Source organism: Planococcus citri, chromosome 4 (genome assembly GCF_950023065.1).
Source record: "Planococcus citri chromosome 4, ihPlaCitr1.1, whole genome shotgun sequence".
NCBI lineage: Eukaryota > Metazoa > Arthropoda > Insecta > Hemiptera > Pseudococcidae > Planococcus > Planococcus citri.
The window spans coordinates 15495623-15516853 of NC_088680.1; the positions used below are offsets into that span (position 1 = coordinate 15495623).

The 21231-nt window shown below is 34.0% G+C and overlaps 1 protein-coding gene across 1 annotated transcript in view; it reads left to right on the plus strand.

Moving 5' to 3' along the window:
• The window catches only part of SLO2 (slowpoke 2), a 461098-nt gene that overhangs the window by 437807 nt on the left and 2060 nt on the right, over window positions 1-21231 (plus strand). Inside the window, 12 exon segments of the mRNA XM_065361503.1 lie at window positions 3366-3513; window positions 6818-6883; window positions 11183-11288; window positions 11763-12007; window positions 12086-12220; window positions 12300-12411; window positions 14412-14597; window positions 14688-14819; window positions 15419-15460; window positions 16105-16179; window positions 17097-17302; window positions 20755-21142. Coding sequence (XP_065217575.1) covers window positions 3366-3513; window positions 6818-6883; window positions 11183-11288; window positions 11763-12007; window positions 12086-12220; window positions 12300-12411; window positions 14412-14597; window positions 14688-14819; window positions 15419-15460; window positions 16105-16179; window positions 17097-17302; window positions 20755-21142 — 1841 coding nt within the window.

Below are 21231 nucleotides of genomic sequence, written 5' to 3' on the forward strand. Positions count from 1 at the left end.
GAATTAAGTTATGTTCGCAAATATTCAAAACTAAAAGTGCTAGACGAGGTTAGAGATTTTTTATTTTTGGCCAAAAAAATGACCATTGTGGCAGGAAATGATCACTTTTAAACAAGACGCGATCTTTTTGGCAAAAATGAAAAAATGACCACTTGTGCTAAAAATACTTGTGTATTTTCACAAAAAATTACTTTTGCATGCGTACAAAAAAAAGATTACCTACTTATTTAAGAAGTTTGTATTTATTCTTAAGAACGCGACGTGGCCATTCTGGGCGGAAATCAGATTTTTGGCAAAAAATTATCTTTCTTGTCAAATAATGAGACTTTTTCTCAAACAGTGAGTTTTTTTTCGCAAATATGAACCCTTGAACTTCTTGTCCAAAAATGAACGTTTTTTTTTCTTAAAAAATTAGTCTTCTTCAGCAGAAACTTTTTTTTTATTTTGTCTGAATTTAAGTTTTCTGTTCAAAAATTGTTCAAAAAATATTATTTTCATCCAAAATAAATGGGCTGTTTTTTTAAAAAATGAGTTTTTTAGTCCAAAATGACTCAATTTTTACGAAAAAGTTAATTTCAAATGAGTTTTTTTTTTGACAATAATATGGATTTTAAGGAACGTGCATTTATCGTAAAAAAATGATGAACTTTTCAAAATCAAAAAAGAACTTTTAGGCAGAGATGAGCTTCTTGTCCAAAAAAAGAGTACCTATTCTCTCCAAAATTAGAAAAAAAAATATTTTGTGTAATTGATTAACATTTTGGCAGGAATGAGCAATTTCTCAAAAATGAGGTTTTGGTCCAGTCCAAAACGAGTGTTTTTCTAAAAGTAACAAAAAAAAGTGAAAAATGGAAAAAAAGTTATCAAAAAATGTGCTTTTCTGTTTGAGAACTAAGCTATTAATGATCCTTCTTGCTTGAAATGAGCAAAATGTACTTTTAGTCAAAAAATAAGAACTTTTTTTAAAAATAGGTTCTTTTTCAAAAACGATCTTCCTGTCAGGAATCAGCAATCAGCTTTTTGGCAGAGAATGCAGCTTTTTTGTTTTAAAAAAATGAGTTTTTTGTAAATAATGAGCTTTTTTGCAGAGATGAGATTCGTGTGCAAAAATGATACCAATGAGTGGAGTTTTTCTCAAAAAAGAGGATTTTAATTTTAAAAATATGCATTTTTTGGTGTAGAAAATAAGCTGATCTATTCTTCGTCAAAAATGAGCTAGAAACTTTAAAAATCAAGAATCAGTTTTTATTGAATTTCATAAATAAAAAATAATAACTTTTTCAGTCGAAATTGAGCTTTTTAAAATCGCCAAAATGAGCTTTTGGGCAGGAATAAACTTATTATTCGATAATGAATGTTGCTCTCAAAAATGAAATTTACGTTCAAAATGAGTTTTTTTTTTGTTCAATATTGAGAATTTTGTCCAAAATTTTAAAGCCTGTGTCAAAATGAGCTTGTTATGAGCTTTTCAACTCAAACATTCATTTTTTTAAGAGTAGCAATGAGCTTTTTGTACAAAAATGATCATTTTTTTCAACTTTCTGTCAGGAATGAGCTTTTTGGCAAACTTTTGGCAAAAAATGAGCGATTTTTTGGAAAATATTTTGTTTTTAAATAAATTTTTTTGCTTACAAGTTTGAGTTTTTTCAAATCAAAAATGAGCGTTTATGGAGAAATGAGTTTTTTGGTCAATATTGAGAATTTTTCCAAAAATTTAAGCCTTCTCGGCCAAAGTGAGCTTATTATGAGCTTTTCAACTTGGAAACGCGTTTTTCAGCAGAAATGAGCTTTTTGTCCAAAAATGAACATTTTATTAAACTTTCTGTCAGGATTGAGCTTTTTGGCAAAAAATGAGCAATTTTTTGAAAATAATTTTTTTTTCAAAAATAAACTTTTTAAACAAGTTTGAGTTTTTTTAAATTAAAAATAAACTTTTTGTTCAATATTGAAAATTCTTCCAAAAATTCAAGACATCTGTCAAAATAAGCTTGCTATGAGCTTTTTAAACTCAAAAATGCGTTTTTTCAGCAGAAATGACTTTTTTGTCCAAAAATGAGCATTTTTCAGCTTTCTTGCAGGAGTGAGCTTTTTGGCGAAAAATGCGAAAAATGAGCAATTTTTGGGGATATATATTTTTTTTTTCAAAAATAAACTTTTTAAGCAAAGCAAGTTTGAGTTTTTTTCAATAAAAAATGAACTACCTATTATGGAAAAATGAGCTTTTTGTTCAATTCAATATTGAAAATTTTTCCAAAAATTTAAGCCCTCTGTCAAAATGAGCTTGTTATAAGCTTTCAAACTCAAAAATATGGGGTTTTCAGCAGAAATGAGCTTTTTGTCCAAAAATGAGCATTTTTGCAGCTTTCTTGCAGGAATGAGCTTTTTGGCAAAAAAACACAATTTTTTGGGAAACATATTTCATTTCAAAAATATTCTTTTTAAGCAAGTTTGAGTTTTTTAAAATAAAAAATGAGCTTTTTGTTCAATTAAATATTGAAAATTTTTCCAAAAATTTATGCCCTCGTCCAAAGACTCAAAACTACGTTGTTTTTTTTTGCAGAAATGAGCTTTTTGTCCAAAATAGATCATTTTTTCATCTTTCTATCAGAAATGAGCTTTTTGGCAAGAAATGAGCAATTTTTTGGGAAATGAGTTTTTTTTTCAGAAATAAACTTTTCAAACAAGTTTGAGTTTTTTCAAATCAAAATTTAGCTTTTAGATGTGGAAAAATGAACTTTTTGTTCAATATTGAGAATTTTTTCCAAAAATTTAAGCCCTCTGTCAAAATGAGCTTATTTTGTTTCAGAAAAAAAATTGTAAATAGGTAGGTAATGATTTTTAGCAGGAAAGAGCTCCTTTGTCTCAAAATGCAAAGAATTAGTCGTTTGTCTTAAATTAAGCTCTTTGATTATAATTAAAAAATTTTTTTTTTTTCAAGAATGTTTGTTCTCTCAACATGAGCATTTTTGGTCGAAAATGAGAATTTTAAATGTAAAATGAGCATTCTTTTTTCCCACTCCTCTTCCGCTGTATTCTGAAACAAATTGATGCTCAATTTTGTAGAAAGAATTTTCAATTTGATTCAATTCATGGGCAATTTCATTGTCTGAGTTCCCATCTGTGTGTGGATTTTTGAACGAAAGGGGGAGGGGGTAGTTCTTGATGAATTTGGTAAACGATTTTCGGACAGTAGAAGATTTATCAATTTTCAGCTATTTCCAACAACGCTTGTGATGTTGTGACTTGATAATTGGATTTCATGTACATTTCTTACTTCATTTTGGTCCCTTTTGCATAGAATTTTTTAAGTACCTGATCATCTAATCCATAATTTAATCACCCGATTATTAATTTTGTCAACGCAGGAAGTCGCAGACCGAGTATATTACCAGTACCAGACATGTTCACCAGCTCATCTTTGAATATCTCCGGCGTAGCTCAGGACGAAGGCGACGAAAGCGAAGACGAGCTCGAAGACGAAGTCCCTTGGAGATCACCTAGCGAAAAAATAGCGTAAGTTTTTCCATTTTCCACCTCCGTTTGCCTCTCTATCTAAAAGCGAGTTTTATGCGATTTAATGGTGATTTTTTTCTGAAACGCTTATCTACATTTATATCTAAACACTTACAAATTTACGAATTCCTTTTTTTTTTACGAAGCCAAAAAAATAAGCAGACTCGATCACGTTTTGGCCAATCTGAGAAGAAAAAAATTGAGGAAAAAGCGAAGAGTTTCGAATACTTCGAAATATACCTTGATTTTTGTTGGTTGTTTTTTTTTTGATACGTTGTGAAAATAGCTTAGTTTTTTGATTTTAACGATTGTGCTTTTATTTATGGTATGGTACCTTCCCAGTTGACCAAATGCTAGCAAATTTTGTGCTAGCGTAAATGGTGCCGGAATTTGAGACACTTTTTTAAAAAAATGCTAGCAAATCAGTTGCGATTAGGTCGCATTAGAGTAGCAGAATTGCGCACAAATAGCTAGCACGTAGCTGGCACAAAGCTAGCAAAAAGCTAGCATTTTGTTGGCACTTTGCTCTGCATTCTGCTACGTACATGCAACTAAATCGCGACTGATTTGCTAGCAATTTTTGCAAAAAGTGTCTCATATTCCGGCACCATTTACGCTAGCGCAAATTATGCTAGCAAGAAGCTAGCATTTTGCTAGCGTAGAAAAACTTTGATCAGTAAAGTAATTACTATTAATTAATTTTTAAAAATTCTGGGTGTTTACCTTTAACAGGTGGTAGTTTTCCAGGAAATTCCAAAAATTAGGCGACTGTCCCAGCTCAGAGGTAGCATAACGCTAGCATCTTGGGATAGTATAAGAAGAGTGATGTCACTCTTCTTACTTTTCAACAAGATACCACCTTGAGCTTATATTCAACTTGATGACACACTTTATCTAAGAGTAGCAAACTATACCATGAGAGAGATCGACGCTAGCAATTCGCTAGCATTATGCTAGCGCTTATGTTGAAAAATCTCTTTATTAAATAAAAAATGAAGTTTTTTTTTTTAAATAGAAAAATTGTCAAAATTTAAAATTTGAAAATGAAGTATCAAACAAACCATGAAAAGGAAAAATTTCAAAATTTTTGAACAACATTTTAGTCCACGGCAATGGGAGTAATTGCACCCCCTGCCGATCCTCCGGGACAACTTTTTCCTCAAAGGGGACATCCTAAGGAACATTTTAAAGCAAACTTGCTGAAAAAAAAATTGGCCTTACTTACAAAATGGCGGCAATTTTGATTGAAAGGTCAGCCGAAATCGCAGAATTCGCGTTTCAACATAGGACGTGCACGAAATTTTTCAAACCTTACAAACGTAGATCGAAAGATCATGCAAAAATTCATCACCTGTCAAAATTTCAAGTGGTAAAGTACCTTTTTCGATTTTCGGTGAATTTTCAAAAATCAAATTTTGGCCAAAATGTGAGAAAAAATCAAAATTTTACCAAATTGACCAAGAAACCTGACATTTGGGATATACCCTATTTTCGACATGCCAAATCGATGGGAAACGGTTTCAACTTGTTTTGAGCAGTTCTGTATCCTCCAGCAGATTTTTGAAACTCAAATTGAAGTTGTAAAGCTCAAATTTATTCTGAAAACTAATTTCAATACGCTACGAAGTACTGCAGGTGAATTTCAAGTCGTTTTGGAGCCTCCAGCAGATTTTTGAAACTTTAAATTTTCACAAAATTTCATCAAACTGAGATGGAGAGTCGAAATTCATTCTGCAAACTAATTTTAATACGCTACGAAGTCGACTGCTTGTGGATTTCAAGTCGTTTTGGAGCCTCCAGCGAATTTTCGAAGGTTGTATGGCGTTTTTTGGAAAATTGGAATTTCCTAAAAGTAGCTGGAAGCTTCAAAACCATTTGAAACCTGCGAAGTAAATTTCAGCTTGCCAACTCCAATTGATTAATTAATGTTGTGGGAATTTCAAGTTTCAAAAGCCTACTGGAGGCTCTAAAATGACTTGAACCCACCTGAAGTCGTCTTCAGAGGGTGTTAAAATTGGAGTGTAGAGTAAACTACAGCTTTCCATGTCCATTTGATGAAATTTTGTTGTCCCCTTTAAGAAAAAAGTTGCCCCGGAAGATCGGCGGGGGGGGGGGGTGCAATTACTCCTATTGTCATATGCAGGAATATTTTTAATGATTTTTGTATGCGCGCTGAGGGATGGAAAAGATACTTGCTCGCATTTGCTACAATAAATAACGCAGAAAAAGGTTTATTGGTGAGAAATGCGTAAGATCTGGTAGCACGTTCCTATCATTTGACTATAAAGAAAACGCCAAGTCACCAGATGCAGAAACTAGAGATATGCTTACATTTTTCTAGAGCCAGATGGCTAAGTAAATGCTAGCTCAGAGATGCAAGAATATTACCTGAAGTTTCCTATCATAAAACTGTGAGCAGGTACATATTAGTCAGTGATACGCTGGCATTAAGCGAGCAGGTATAGATTGAGGCAAAAGCTAGCTGAGATATGCGAGAATATTGCTTGAACTTTCTTGGCATAGAATTGCAAGCAAGTATCCATCAGTGATACGCTAGCATCAGGCAAGCATGTATGAAGTGAAGTAAAAGCTAGCTGAGATATGCGAGAATATTGCTTGAACTGTCCTAGCATAGAATTGCGAGCAAGTATCCGCTAGTAATACGCTAGCATAAGGCGAGCAAGTTAAAGTGAAGTAAAAGCTAGCTGAGAGTCGCTGGAAAACAGCTCGAAAATTGCTAGAATTGAATTTGCTAGCGAAAAACTGCAAGAAAATCGCTTACTTTTAGCGAGATAATTATTGCTGGCCACAAAAAGCGAGTAAATTGCTAGCAACTTATCAAAACGCGAATAAAACGCTAGCTTTTTGCTAGCATGTGGTCAACTGGGTTTAATGATTTGTATTTTTCGAGTGAAAACTAAAACACACTACTCGTGGTTATATTTCTGATTGTGTGAATGTTGGCAACACTTCTCTATGAAAACGAGACGCAGCATTCATCTCAACAGGTGGCTGTACCACGGAATCGGCTTTCCTTTTTCCTTCTGTTCTCGCTCGTCCAACACAGACACGTTCTCTTTATCTATACTCGCGTATTTACGTAATAATCACACGCACCAAAGGATTTATAAACACATCGTCTAAGCTATTTAGGTGTTTTTTTTCCTTTTTTTTTTCATTGTTCTTTGGAGTTTATTTATTTTTTTTCGTTGTTCTATCATCGGTATATTTAGCTTTGTTTTTTATTTGTTGTGGAGCATGTTTTTTAAATCGGTGTTTCGCTTGTATCTTCTTTTGTGTTCAGATTTCACATATCGTCGGCGGGAGATGAATCTTATATCCCGCCTGTTTGGCACGCCGAATGGGCCAGGTAAGTTGAATTCAGCGTTCACGAGTATTTTACGATAGTTGTTGGTTGTTGTTGTAGGTGTATTGATTAATTTTCAGACAGCTTTTGTAGTACGAATATCTACTCGTAGGTAGGATAAAATTCGATGCAAAGATGAATACAAGGTAGAGATCGCTATGTTTGTGTGTAGGCCTTTTAGAGAGCTTTACTATTTTCAGTTCGCTTTTCGTAGGTATAATATTGGACGTGATGCGATCGATGATTTCTGAAGTAGTCGAAACTCGTTTTAATATAATAAAATTTAATCAAAATCTACGTGTAGTCCGGCTACGTAGGGATTATTATGCCTGCCTTGGCTGAGGCTATTGTAACGTGTACCTTCTTTCATTTTATGTAATCTTACGTGTATTAGCTGTTATTACCTTACGAGTATTTAGTTTTATGTCCAAGTCGTGTAATGAACGAATGGTGAACTGTACAGATCGTGGCCTATAGCTTGTAGTACTTACTAGGTACATATATGTTGTAGAAGGCAAAAGTTTATGGAAGTTTTGAAGAGTTGAAAGTGATACGATAGGGAATGGTTTATTCAAAGAAGTCTCATGATTATTTTCATATGTATAAGATCTTCCTCCTCATGATAGGGATGGAATGAGCTCGTTTCGAAATGTTTAAAAAATGATACTTACTTATGTTCTGTATAGGTAATGCATTATTCGATTACTGGCTTGATTGTACCTGAAGGCTGAAAGAGTGTCTTTTGTAATATTCTATATTTCTATCGCTTGTGTACGTGTATAAAGCGTCCTAATAGCTCCTAGATGTCGTATTTTTTTTTATTTATTCATTTTTTTAAATTGTAAATATCGCATAGATGGGCTATCTTTTTTACCATTCTGTGTACACTATGTTCTGCATTCTGTATATTATAGTGTACATAAATACTTTATATACGGCTGATTTAGCGAGCTGTGCTGCTGAAATACCCGGTATATATTCGCGTAGTGGTTTAATTTTCCAACGCAGCCATCTTCTTGTTTCGTTTATTCGCGCCAAAATGTCCAGTTGTGTAAAATGTCCTCTTATTTGCATGTAGGCTGCCTGAGTACTTTATATGTGCAGTGATTCTCTCCCCCTCCCCTTAGGGAGACGAAGTTGGTTCATAGCTCATCTGACAGGAAATTTGATTTAGAACAACTTTTATTGACCCCCATTTTTGGGCTAGGACCTTCATTCAGGAACATAAGGGCGAAAAACCTCATTTGGGGGGCTAAAATCCACAATTGGGGTAGAAGCTCGCTAGGGACAGGTGGGTACTCCATGAATTTGTGTTCTGGGTACAAAAATGGGCTAGTATACCGAAATTCAGCTTGTACGGCAGCGTTTCCCTATGACCCCCTTTTTTTGGCTAATTCTCTTAGGCTACTAGTGAAAGAAAGGTTTTTAGTGCAAAAATGTCGCCCATTGTTTTTTTGAGAGGTTTTGTGCCCTTCGAAATCGATTTTAAAATCAACTTCTGGGTAAGTATGCCCATTCTGTATGCCCGGACAAAAATATTTTTTTACGAATTCAGTATTATCAATTCCCTCAAAATGACCGTACTGTTTTGGTAATTACGAGTAATTTTCTAGTAATTACAAGTAATTTTTTGGCAAATAAAAATATTTTTCTGGTAATTACGGGTAATTTTCTGGTAATTACGGGTAATTTTCTGGTAATTACACGTAATTTTAGGTTAATTTTCTGGTAACTACAAGTAATTTTCTAGTAACCAAAGTAATTTTCTGGTAATTGAAAGTAATTTTCTGGTAATTACAAGTGATTTTTTGGTGAATGCGAATAATTTTCTGGTAATTACAGGTAATTTTTGGGTAATTCTCTGGTAACTAAAAGTAACTTTCTGGTATAAACAAGTAATTTGTGGGTAATTAAAAGGAATTTTTGGGTAATTAAAAGTAATGTTCTGGCAATTACAAGTAATTTTCTAGTAATTACGAGTAATTTTCTAGTAATTCTGAGTGATTTTTTTGGCGAAGAAGAATAATTTTCTGGTAATCACAGGTGATTTTTTGGTAATTACGAGTGACTTTCTGGTAATTACAAGTAATTTTCTCGTAATTATGGGTAATTTTTCGGTAATTACGGGTAATTTTTTGGTATTAACTGGTAATTTTCTGATAATTACAGATAATTTTTGGGTAATTCTCTGGTAACTAAAAGTAACTTTCTGGTATAAACAAGTAATTTGTGGGTAAATAAAAGTAATTTTCTGGTAATCACGCGTAATTTTCTAGTAATCACGAGTAATTTTCTAGTAATTATGGGTGATTTTTTTGGCAAATAAGAATAATTTTCTGGTAATTACGGGTAATTTTTTGGTAATTACGAGTGCCTTTCTGGTGATTACGGGTAATTTTTTGGTAATTACAAGTGACTTTCTGGTAATTACGAGTAATTTTCTGGTAATTACGAGTAATTTTCTGGTAATTACGAGTAATTTTCTGGTAATGACATGTATATTTCTGGTAATTACAAGTGTTTTTCTGGTAATGACGAGTAATTGTCTGGTAATGACAAGTAATTTTCTGGTAATGACAAGTAATTTTCTGGTAATGACAAGTAATTTTCTGGTACTTACAAGTAATTTTATGATGATTATTGATTACAAAGAATTTTCTGGTGAATTACAGGTTATTTTTGGAATCTAGGATGTAATTTTTTTATCAGAACAATAAGTCTGATAATTTTGAGAATTTTTTGAAACTATGGGATTTTTTGGTACATACTTACAGTAATTTTATGGCGGTTAAAAAATTTTGTCTGTCTTTAGGGATAACTGTTTTATCAAAACAAGTGATTATTGCGTTATCCTGAGAATTTTTGGAAACTACGAGTCATTATCTGGTAATTACAAAGAATTTGTGGAAATTAATAATGATTTTTTTGGTCTATATCGGTCATTTTTTGGTTACTAAGTATAACGAGTTTTTTTTTTGGCGATTTCAAGTTTTTTAAATAAAAATAATAGATAGGTGGCGACTTGAAACGACATTTTGAAGCCTCAAAATTTTGATAAGATTTTATTCTCGAAACTGTTGGTTTTTTTGTGGGGAATTCGCTGAATTTTGTTCGTGACATATTTCTGTGTGCTCTATCTTTCTTCAACTTTTTTTCCCCTATACTTAGGTACTTATTCCAGAAAAAAAAAGACTACTGATTTTTTACTCGTGGTTTTCTCGAGCTGTGTATCAAATTTTTAAAATGCCTACGATGAGACGAAGTCAAATTACCTTGTATTATACTACCTACCTATTTAGATGAATGATGGCTAATTGTAGGTACTTCTATGAGGCCTGTATAGTAAAGCTTATTTAGTTTTTTTCTTAGGAAGGAGCATACAAAAGGGATGTATTCCTACTTAGATAGTCTCTTTTACATATTATAGGTACATAGGTACTTTATAGTTCGCGTGCATCTACATATGTGACGCTCTGAGCGATACCATACCATATGTCGGCAAAATTTTTTTTCGTTTTATTGTGGTTTCTGGTAGTGCTTTTCTTCCTCTTTTCAATGGTGCAAACAGATTTTCAAAATATTAAAATCTGACAAATTTGCAACATTTCAAAGTTGCGTATTTTTTGAAATTCAAAAACCAAAATTTTGAGAAAAACGTTTTTGAAAGTTTGGGTTATTTTTGTAACATTTTTAAAAACCAGTGAACAGTAATTTTTTTTTTTTTTTTGATTTTCTTCATCTTTTAATGGTTTTACATCATAATATTGACACGCCGACTTATGGTATGATTTCGGTTAAAAAGCACTTTCGCAAAAACCAGTTTTTCACCACTAAAACGACATGTTTGAGATCGGTGGGTACACCCATTCCAAAGTATAGGCTTCATAGTATATGAATCGACAAAAAATTTTTTTTTGATATTTTCTGACTTTTTCCATGAAAACGCGATTATCTCAAAAAAAAGTTTTCCGACTTATGGTATGGTATCGCTCAGAGCGTCACATATTTCGTCTAATTAATGTAAAATTAGTGTGCCCTTTATAGTGGCGCTGAAAAAGAATGGAATTGAGGGAGCTGTAAAAATTAAAACATACCTTAGATAGAGTTAATAGTTGGGTACCTATCTGTATACCTATATGTATTTCCTGTGCACTAGTTGTTATGTCCTTGATCTCATGATGACATTTTATAATAATCATGAAGATAATATTGAATGTCATAAAGAGAGAAAATGTTTCCTCAAATGTCTCAAATTTTTTAAGTAGCTAATAACACGTGTGTATTTTGTTTTGAAATTTTCAGGATAGTAAAAGGCTTTCCTCCAGTTTCACCTTATATCGGTGTCAGTCCAACGTTATGTTATTTACTTAAAGAGAAGAAACCACTGTGCTGTTTACAATTGGCTCAGGTAAAGAGTCAATTCACTAGAAGAAGAGAAGCGAGACAGCTTTTGGACTAATGAAATAATGAAATGAAGAGTGATATTCCAAAACTCGCTTTGTCCATTTTCACAACTTTTCAGGAAAGAGGAAAAACCGTTTCCCTTTAAATTAGTAAATTGGCTTTTTAGGCGAGTTTAGCACTTTATTTGGGTGGATTTATGATGTAGGAGTGTAGGTATGCACTTCATCCACTAACTACTGCTGAAAAAAATTCCAATTAAAATGGACTAAGCGCGTTTTGGAACTCTATTTTTTTTTAAATTTTTAGTGAATTGGCTATTTAGGTGAGTTTAACGCCTCATTTTGGTAGGTTGATGATGTAGGAATGTGAGTTAATACTTCATCTACCAGGTACCGCTGAAAACCCAACTTCGATAAAAATGGACAAAGCGAGTTTTGGAATATCACTCTTCAAATGTTTTTTTTTTTTTTAATTTTAGGTTTGCGAGCATTGCAGTTACCGGAACGCGAACGACTACAATTGGCAAAACGGTACGATAATTTTGGCTGCTGATTACGCGTCGAACGGCATATACAACTTTATCATCCCGTTGAGAGCTCATTTTCATACGAAAACCACCCTTAATCCGATCATCATATTGTTAGAGAGAAGACCGGATATCGCATTTCTGGACGCCATTTCGTATTTTCCGTTGGTTTACTGGATGCTTGGATCCATCGACTGGTAAGTTAGGGCAGTTTTCTGCAGTTGGTTTATTATGGATTGAATAAAAATGGTTGCTGATGACATGACATTTTACAGCTTGGATGACTTGTTGAGAGCTGGAATAACTTTAGCTGAGAATGTGGTTGTGGTCAACAAAGAACTGAGTAATTCGGCCGAAGAAGATACGCTGGCTGATTGTAATACTATTGTAGCTGTTCAAACTATGTTCAAGTGAGTTCATAGATGAAATTTTAGGTAGGCTTAGAGATTGCTCTAGGGAAGATGTTAATTGCGTATTTTTGTTTTGCAGATTTTTTCCGAATATTCGTAGCATAACGGAGCTGTCGCAGTCTTCGAATATGAGATTTATGCAGTTCAGAGCTCACGATAAATACGCGTTGCATTTATCTAAAATGGAAAAGGTGAGTATTTCGAATTCCTTTCCATTCTAGGAATAGTTAAATTTAATGCAAAGAATTCCTTGCTTTTTTGGAGTTATTTTGTGTTTCATTAGTGATTTACGATTCGTTCAATAAATTTTCAAGACGTTTACGACGAATGATTCGTTCAAGAATTCGAGATAATTGACCTGTGTGCCTTGACTCACAAGGTCACTGACCTACCTGTCTAGACTCTAACTCTTAAACGTCGTATGCCTGCTTGTCTGGCTTCTAAGGTCATTGACCTGATTATCCGGCCGCTCAAGGCCATCTGCGTGACTGCCCGGCATATCAAGGTCATCTGAGTGTCTTTCTGGTTGTTTGGCTAGATTCTTAAGGTCATTGACTTGTCTGTCTGACCTCTCAAAGTTATGTGTTTCTGGTTTGACCTATTAAGGTCAATGACCTATTATTATGGTATTCTCAATGTTGTCTGTTTGGCTATCTGGCCTCTCAAGGTCTTTACCAGTGTGTGACCTCTCAAGGTCATTGACCTTCCTGATTGACCATTGAAGGTCACTGATGTATTGTATTGGTATAGTATTCTCAATTTTGTCTGTTTGCCTGTCTGGCCTCTCAAGGTATTTACCAGTGTGATTGGCCTCTCAAGGTCATTGACCTTCCTGATTGACCCTTGAAGGTCACTGATGTATTGTATTGGTATAGTATTCTCAATTTTGTCTGTTTGCCTGTCTGGCCTCTCAAGGTCTTTACCAGTGTGATTGGCCTCTCACAGTATTTGACCAGTCTGATTGACCCATAAAGGTCACTGACCTATTAGTACGTGGTTTTCTCAATTTTATCTGTTTGCCTGTCTGGCCTCTCAAAGTCTTTACCACTGTGATTGACCTCTCAGGATCATTGACCTCTCAAGTCAAGGTTATTGTCCTCTGAAGACCATTGACATCCAAAGGTCATTGACCTGTCTGATTGACCCCTAAGGTTACTTACTCATTAGTATGGTTTTCTCAATTCTGTCTGTTTGCCTGCCTGACCTCTCAAGGTCTTTACCAGTGTGATTGACCTCTCAGGACCATTGACCTCCCAAGGTCATTGACCTCTCAAGAGTATTGACCTGCCTGATTGACCCCTAATGTTACTTACTCATTAGTATGGTTTTTCTCAATTCTGTCTGTTTGCCTGTCGGGCCTCTCAAGGTCTTCACCGGTGTGATTAACCTATCAAGGTCATTGAACTGTCTAATTGACCCCTCAAGGTCAGTCACTGACCTATTAGTATGGTTTTCTCAATTCGGTCTGATTGTTTGTCTGTCTGGCCTCTCAAGGTCTTTACTAGGGTGATTGACCCCTCAAGGTCATTGACTAGCCCAATTGACTTTATTAGGTCACTAGACTCACTGACTGACCTCGTAAGGTCACTGACCTATCTTTATAGCGGCTCATGAGTCTCATGGATGTTTTTCTGTCTGACCCCTCCAAGTCGTTCCAAGGAGATCATTGACCTGTCTAGTGTCTGTATGGCCTCTCAAGGTCGTCTGTATTTCTGTCTGATCTCTTAAGGTTATTGACTCGTTTGCGTGGACTTTAAGGCCATTGACTTACCTGCCTAGCTTCTCAAAATTATCTGCCTGCCTGTCTGACCCTGGCTCTGGCCTCTGTGATCCATTTCCTTCATTTCTTGATATTTTTGGAGCCGTTCCCGAACGATAAAAAGTGATTTATGGAAGTTATGGATGGTCCATTCATCTCCTCAAAAATGTCTCTAGTTCTTTGAGAATGATTCCTTCAATATTTTCAAATCGTTCGCGAACGATTTTTTTAAAAATTAGTCAACTGAGTCATGATCCACTTCTTCAAAGATGTTCAACCCGTTTGCAAATGATTCGCTCCATAATTTTGAAACGTTCGCGATCGATTCGTGCTCAAAATCACCTTCAAATTGAGTTTTTTGACCATTTACTCGTTCGTATTATTGCTGCAAATTGTAATTTTTTGAAAATTTTTGCGTTTTTTTTTTCACAGCACGAGAAAGAAAGAGGATCTCATATATCGTACATGTTTCGATTACCATTCGCTGCCGGTTCAGTATTCAGCGCCAGCATGTTGGATACACTGTTGTATCAAGCTTTTGTCAAAGATTACGTGATCACTTTCGTTAGACTGCTTCTGGGAGTCGATCAAGCTCCAGGATCCGGTTTTCTAACTTCGGTACCTATAGTTTTTCATTACCAACCTATTTTTACAAAACCTCACAAATTTCCCCTTCTGATATTCTTAAATTAATTTATCAATATCCAGATGAGAATCACCAAAGACGATATGTGGATCAGAACGTACGGTCGTTTGTATCAAAAGCTTTGCTCGACCACTTGTGAAATCCCCATTGGAATTTATCGTACTCAAGACATATCAGCGTTGGATTCGCCTCATGTAAGATAATATTGTAACACACGTATCAGTAAATCATCTTATATATACGCTACGCCGCCTATCTACTTACATTTTTACATCTTATGCATGTTTTTCTTTTTTTGAGAAAGAAAACCCAAAAAGTAATAATATTTTTGTTTTTTTTTTCATTCCACTTTGAGAAAAAAAATCTATTCGTCCTTTTCATACACATACGTAATTCTTTTAAAAGATCCTGCGTAGGTATCTCGTAGACTCTTGTGTAAAAAGTTGATGAGTAGTTAATACCTATTTTTTTCCATTACTTGAAGCTTTTACATAATGTGTTTTTTTCATCTACTTTTACCTATTTACATCTTCTTCTATCTGGTAGTTAGATAGTTGGATTTTGATTTATCTTTTGACACTCACACTCACACACATTTGAATATATAAACACAATTGGTATTTTGATTATTTTTTTTTCTATTAACGAATCGGAAGATATTTCAAGGTTCTCGAAACAGTTGCAAAAGAAATTAGGGTTTTTATATTGTTAATACTCAGTTGTTTTTTTTTTTTTTACTCGTTGAGATAATTATCTATAATTTTGTAATTATTTTAATATTATTTTTCATTAGTGTGTGCAAGACGAAGATGGAAATACAACGAAACATTCTGAGGTATGAGAATAATTACTCGTATTACGAATCGTAGAAATACGTTTTAGTATGGGGGAGATTTTCACCTATTTTTTTGTATTGGAAAAAATATTTACTCGAGAATACCTATTTATTTTTATCTACATATCTAGACTCTAGAATTCTATTAGTTGATGAGACGCAGATAACCTTTGAAATACGCCGATAATGGTTCTCTTTTTTTTTATTTATTTTTTTATTTCATTATTTTGACTGCGTTATATACGAAGCTTTTAATTAGATTTTTTTCTATTAGGTGTAAGATTTTTTTTTTTGAGAAATTTTATTAATCAAACGTGTTTATTTTTTCTTTTAACGGCACATTTGTGTTTTTCTTTTCTTTTTTTAAAGCATGGTATTCTTGTAATCTTTCTTCTATATTTCGAAGAGTTGATTAGTTAAAAGTATACTCTTATACCTTTTACTTACTTTTTCAATACCTCTCTATGATTTTTTTTTACCTAATTCGAAAACAACGAGTTGTTTTAATTGGAAGAAATAACCATATACCTACCTAACCTTACGTTTATCATTTTTATTTTTATTTTTATTTTTTTGTTATTATTTAAATTCCATCTAGTAGCTGTACTTTCGAGTAGTTTCTATGCATGTGTTGTTTTTATTAGGATTCGGACGTTGATACGTACATGCCTATACCTACTAACTGCCTTCCAAGTTGCCATCGAAATCATAGCTCTGTGGTGAGTTTTGTTGGTGCTTTTAACATTCGTACATAAATCTTCTGTATTCATCGCTATATTAAGCGTGAGCAAGGAGTGAATTTCGAGTGCTTTGTGCTCGTATTTGAGTAGAATCGTTGCGTAGTTTGAAAAAAAAGGCTGTGCTGCTTTAAAATTTTGCTTTTTGATCATCTTTACGATGATTTGGAAAGTGAAGTTGTGAAAGTGAAGCTTTCGAGCAGAGTTTTTAGTTTCGAGAGTAGTTTTGATTGATTCGGAATGAGGTAGTGAGAGAGGAGCTCGGTCTAGAATTCGTTTTTATTTGGAGTGAAATTGTGACGTTTTTGATGTGCGAGTTCGTAGATTGGATTTTGACAATGAAAATGCCTAAAAAGAGCCCAATTGCGACGAAGGTAGTTGTAAGGCATTGGAGATAGGAGTCTGTTCTTTGGAAATCTCTTTGAGTTTGGGAAAAAGTCCTCCAAATTGATGGAAAAATATTCTCCAATTCTGGGGGGGGGGGGGACTTGAATATACTGCATGAAATTGTAATCTTTTATTTTCCTATGCTATTACGTTTCCGTTTCGGTTATTTTTCTCATTCTAAAATGCATTTTCATTACTTGAATGTCTCATTATTTCTTCTGCTCTTGACCTACCTGCCTATTTGTAGTATTTTACATTGTTAAATGGTAGGTAGCATCCTTTTGCATGAATTCTCCCTTTCCCCTCTTCATCAAAAAATGTGAAGAGCATCGCATGAGGGCTCTTTTTCATGGCTGCGTACAAGTGTCAGTCTGTGGTGTGTGTTTTTGTGTTTGTCCTTGTGAATTTGGTCATCGTATCACTCATTGATTGTGAGTCGAATACCTACCTATACAGGTACGTGGATCGTTGTGTTTTTCTAATTTTTGTCATGTGTTTGATTTTTCACGCAGTTTTCCATCAATATGCACGACGACGCGCGAGACAATCATTGCCAAATGATCGAACGAGCCGAAATCGCGAACTTGGTCAGAAGTCGAATGGATAGTCTGAATTTGCCGCCGATCGACTACGATGACGTGAGCGAGAAACGTAGCAGCCTATCGTACGTGATTATAAATCCTAGCTGTGATCTGAAATTGGAAGAAGGTGACATCATGTAAGTGTTGTTTGATGTTTATTTCTTCGATTTTATGGAAAAAATACTGGGATGGGGCATAATCGATTGATGGAGAAGGTGTCGATTCGAAAGATATTGATGAAATTATGTGTTTTATGAATCGGGTGGTCTATCCCTTTGCTGATTTTCACCAGGTCAAATCAATTTTGAAAATTAATCGACAGAATCAAAATTCTGCCAAAGGTTTCAAATCATAAAGAAGAGAAGGTATTCATTTTTTTTAAAATTTGGTTTTCATCAATTTTCTTAAAAATAATTCTTTATCGACTTTTTAATAAGTTTAATTTTTATCGATTTTACTGTTGAGTTCAGAATTTTCTCTTTAACTTCTTCAATTACAACTGGATTAGGGTTTATTTTTGATAATGATTGGCTTGCCTTCCTTGATGGAACTAGAAATTTTAACGGCTTTCTTGGATTTACAAAAACTTCCAGCTAGGACATCCTTGAGCACAGTCATCATTTCAGCCTTCTTCTTTTTGGCAATTTCGTGAATTTCATCTTTACTAGGCATAATAAAAAATCAGAGTAGTTGTTGACAGCTCGGCGTTTAAAAGCAAACTATTGGGAATTGAATTACCTACCTAATAATTTTTATCAACCTTGCTAAAACTTCAGTTTTTATTGATTTTTTGAAAAAATTCAATTTTTATTAGCTTTTTTTAAAAAATCAAGTTCTATCAATTTTTCAGAAAATCTAATTTTCTTAGACTTCCTCAAAATTTCTTGTTGCAGATGTCTTATCAATTTTTCCAAAAGGTTGATTTGTAGGTATCCATTTTTTTAAGAAGTAGATATCTACCTACCTAGATTAATTTTTTTTCAAATAGTTTTTAATCAGTCTTGCTAAAAATTCTATTTTTATTAATTTTTTTGAAAGTTACCACTAGAATTTTAACATTGCTTCTTATGTAAAATTACAGATTTTGTTCCATTTTTAATAAAATGCTGAAGAATAGTGTTATTTCAGCTAATTTGAGTAGAAATTTTGTATTCCTTATGAAATTTACTACTAGAATATGAAAGTACTTACTTCTTTGATTAGTTTGTTATCTTATGTGATGTGAAATTGTGAATTATCGCTCGTGATTCGTGATGGGGTAAGGTTGCCAAAATTGCACCAGCGCCCAAATAATCAGACCACCCCCCCCCCTCTATCACAGAAACTATCCGCAAATAGCACTTTCTACTGATAAAATATGTTACCACCTTGCATTTCAAGATCCCTGATACCAATATCAGGCACATTGAATCATTCGTTTTTTAAGTAAAATAATTGCGACAAAACAATTTTGAAAAGCTAATAAGGTTATGTTTAATCCTCTCCAAAGTACATAATATTACCTACATTTAGATATATTTATGAAAAAATTTCATCAACAGCAACCTGAGTGAGAGAAGATTGATGTTAAAAAAATGTGAGTTGCTTAAATCATACTTGTTGATGGTTGCTCAAATCATACCATGATTTCAATATAGATATGTAATGTCATCGAACGTTGAGAAGAAAAAATATGGAAAATGGTCTGTGGAAGATATGGAAGGGCCCGAAGGGCTCTTTGGAGGAATATGGTGAAAATGAAATTGGTTTGAACAAGTGCTGCTGTAAATATGAAGTACCCGAGCCCACCTTTCTTTGACATTTTAGAGGCATTGTAAAAGGGGATCAGATGAAGGAATAGAGGTCAAAGGGTGGGGGAAAACATTATATGGCCACATAAGGAAGATTAAAATTTGATTTTGAGGTGGTGGGAGGTCACAGAGCTTTATTTCTATCAATTTCTATGTACAATTTGAGAAACTGGTGGTACGATTTAGTTGAGCAACTAGGTCCCTAAATTGTACCTTTGAGACCTTCACGCGGATTTGCTATTTGAGATGCAATTTTCGTTTTCGCGTTCAAAGGTAGGCAAAAGACCAAGGTACAATTTGGTGCATGAATGGTTTCCAAAATATATTAGAGTGCGGTCCATGTTGAAAAAACTAAAAAGTAGTACGATTTGGGCAACCTTGCCCTATTATTAGACTTTTATCACCATTTTTTCATCACATTTATGATCAAAGAAACATTCAGAGCCCATTAAATTACAATTACAATACATCATTTTAATGGTAATTTCACGAGGAAAACAAAAATTCAGATCATTTTCTCTCAAAAATGAACACTTTTGAAGATTTTATTGAAAAACGTACATATCAAAAACAAGCTCCTTCCATAACAGACAATGTTAGAAATTCAGCACCTATACCGCTTGTTGTAGTTCTTCATTATTTCCGCTAGGGACGACTCTTGTCATGCACAGCACAGTCCGAATTGGTACAATACCAATATCAATACCAGTTCCCGAAAACAAAATCTACAAAATAATAAAATAAAATACCAATACAATTTTAGGAACTGTACTTCGGTATGCAGCCCTGTCCCACATTACCATACTTTCAGTACAAATGGATATATTAGGTAATTTAATAACTGTGCTAAGAGTGCTAAGGCAATTAACGCATATTTCCTCATATCAAATTCAATCTTTATAAATTTTACCAAAAAGCAATGTCGTATCAATTTTTCCAAAAATTTAACTTTTAAGTAAGTAAGTATTGAATTTTTTAAAATTTCATCTCCATCAATTTTTTTAAAAAATCATTTGCTTTCAATCCCACTAAAAAACAAAAAAAAACAATTTTTATTAATTTTTCATGGTATTGGATTCTTATTAAATTTTCTAAAAATTCTCTTCCAATCAATTTTTATAAATTTTTCCATAGAGTTTTTATTTCAATCAGTTTTAGTAAACATTTATATTGTATCAATTTTTCCAAAAATTCAAATTTACAGTTTATCAATGCTAACGATTTTTTTGTGAGAAAAAAATCAATTTGTGGTGTAATTTTTCGATTTCTTGAGATAAATTTTAGATCATTATCAATTTTTGATTTGGAAGTCTACTTTTGGGGCTAAAATTGATTCTTTATTTCGAACGTGATTGATCATAAATTGTGATAGGTATGGAAAATTCCGAGTAGGTAATCGATTTTTGAAGTTCAAGTAGAGCTATGGCCCGTACCAGACGATGTTTTTTCAATTTAAATGGATGTCGATTCATATAGGTACTGAATGTCATCGGTAAAACGATAAAAGAGGTCTCACATTTTCTGAATATTTTAAGTACTCGAATTTTTTTGCTAAAAAATCAATTTCGAATCGAATCGAATCGATTATATTTCCAGCTCAATATCGATTTATTCGAATTTTACGAATAGGCAGCAATGATCGATAAAGCCTGTCAGATCGAATCCTGTTGCGCTGATTTATGGGATAGGCTATTTGATGCGATCGCTTAACTTTGTTAATGATATGTGCTTCTGATAGTCAAAAATAACATATTTTATTGCATCAAATTAATTTAACTTTTTATTCATTTGTTGCACAGATACATCGTTCGACCAAGTCCTTTCTCCGCTCAGAAGACCTTCGAAAGGCACAACAGCCGGCGAAAATCAAACATCAGCTTTTGCTCGCAAACTCAGGCGTTTGGTTCGAGACGAGGTTCAGGACTCGGATTCCCCTCACCCTTGAACAGACCTCCTCCACTGGTCACCACTAAATCAAACTCGCTTTCATTGCCAGATAGTCCAACGGTCGCATCATCTCTTCGAGGCAGATCGAATTCGTTGAGGGTCATCGACGATATACTACTGAGGAGATCGAATTCACTCAGACAAGGGTTGTGTTCCACTCCTCGGAAGAGCAGCTTGGAGGAGTTGGGTGTGTCTCATTATCCACTCAGTATGATGGCTGAAAGGAGACCTAGTATACAGGTGAGTGTCCTGAGATGAGGCATTCCTTCGTCTTCAACCATTTATTGTAACTTAATGAGCTTTGAGCCTCATCCTGATGGTTGATTTTT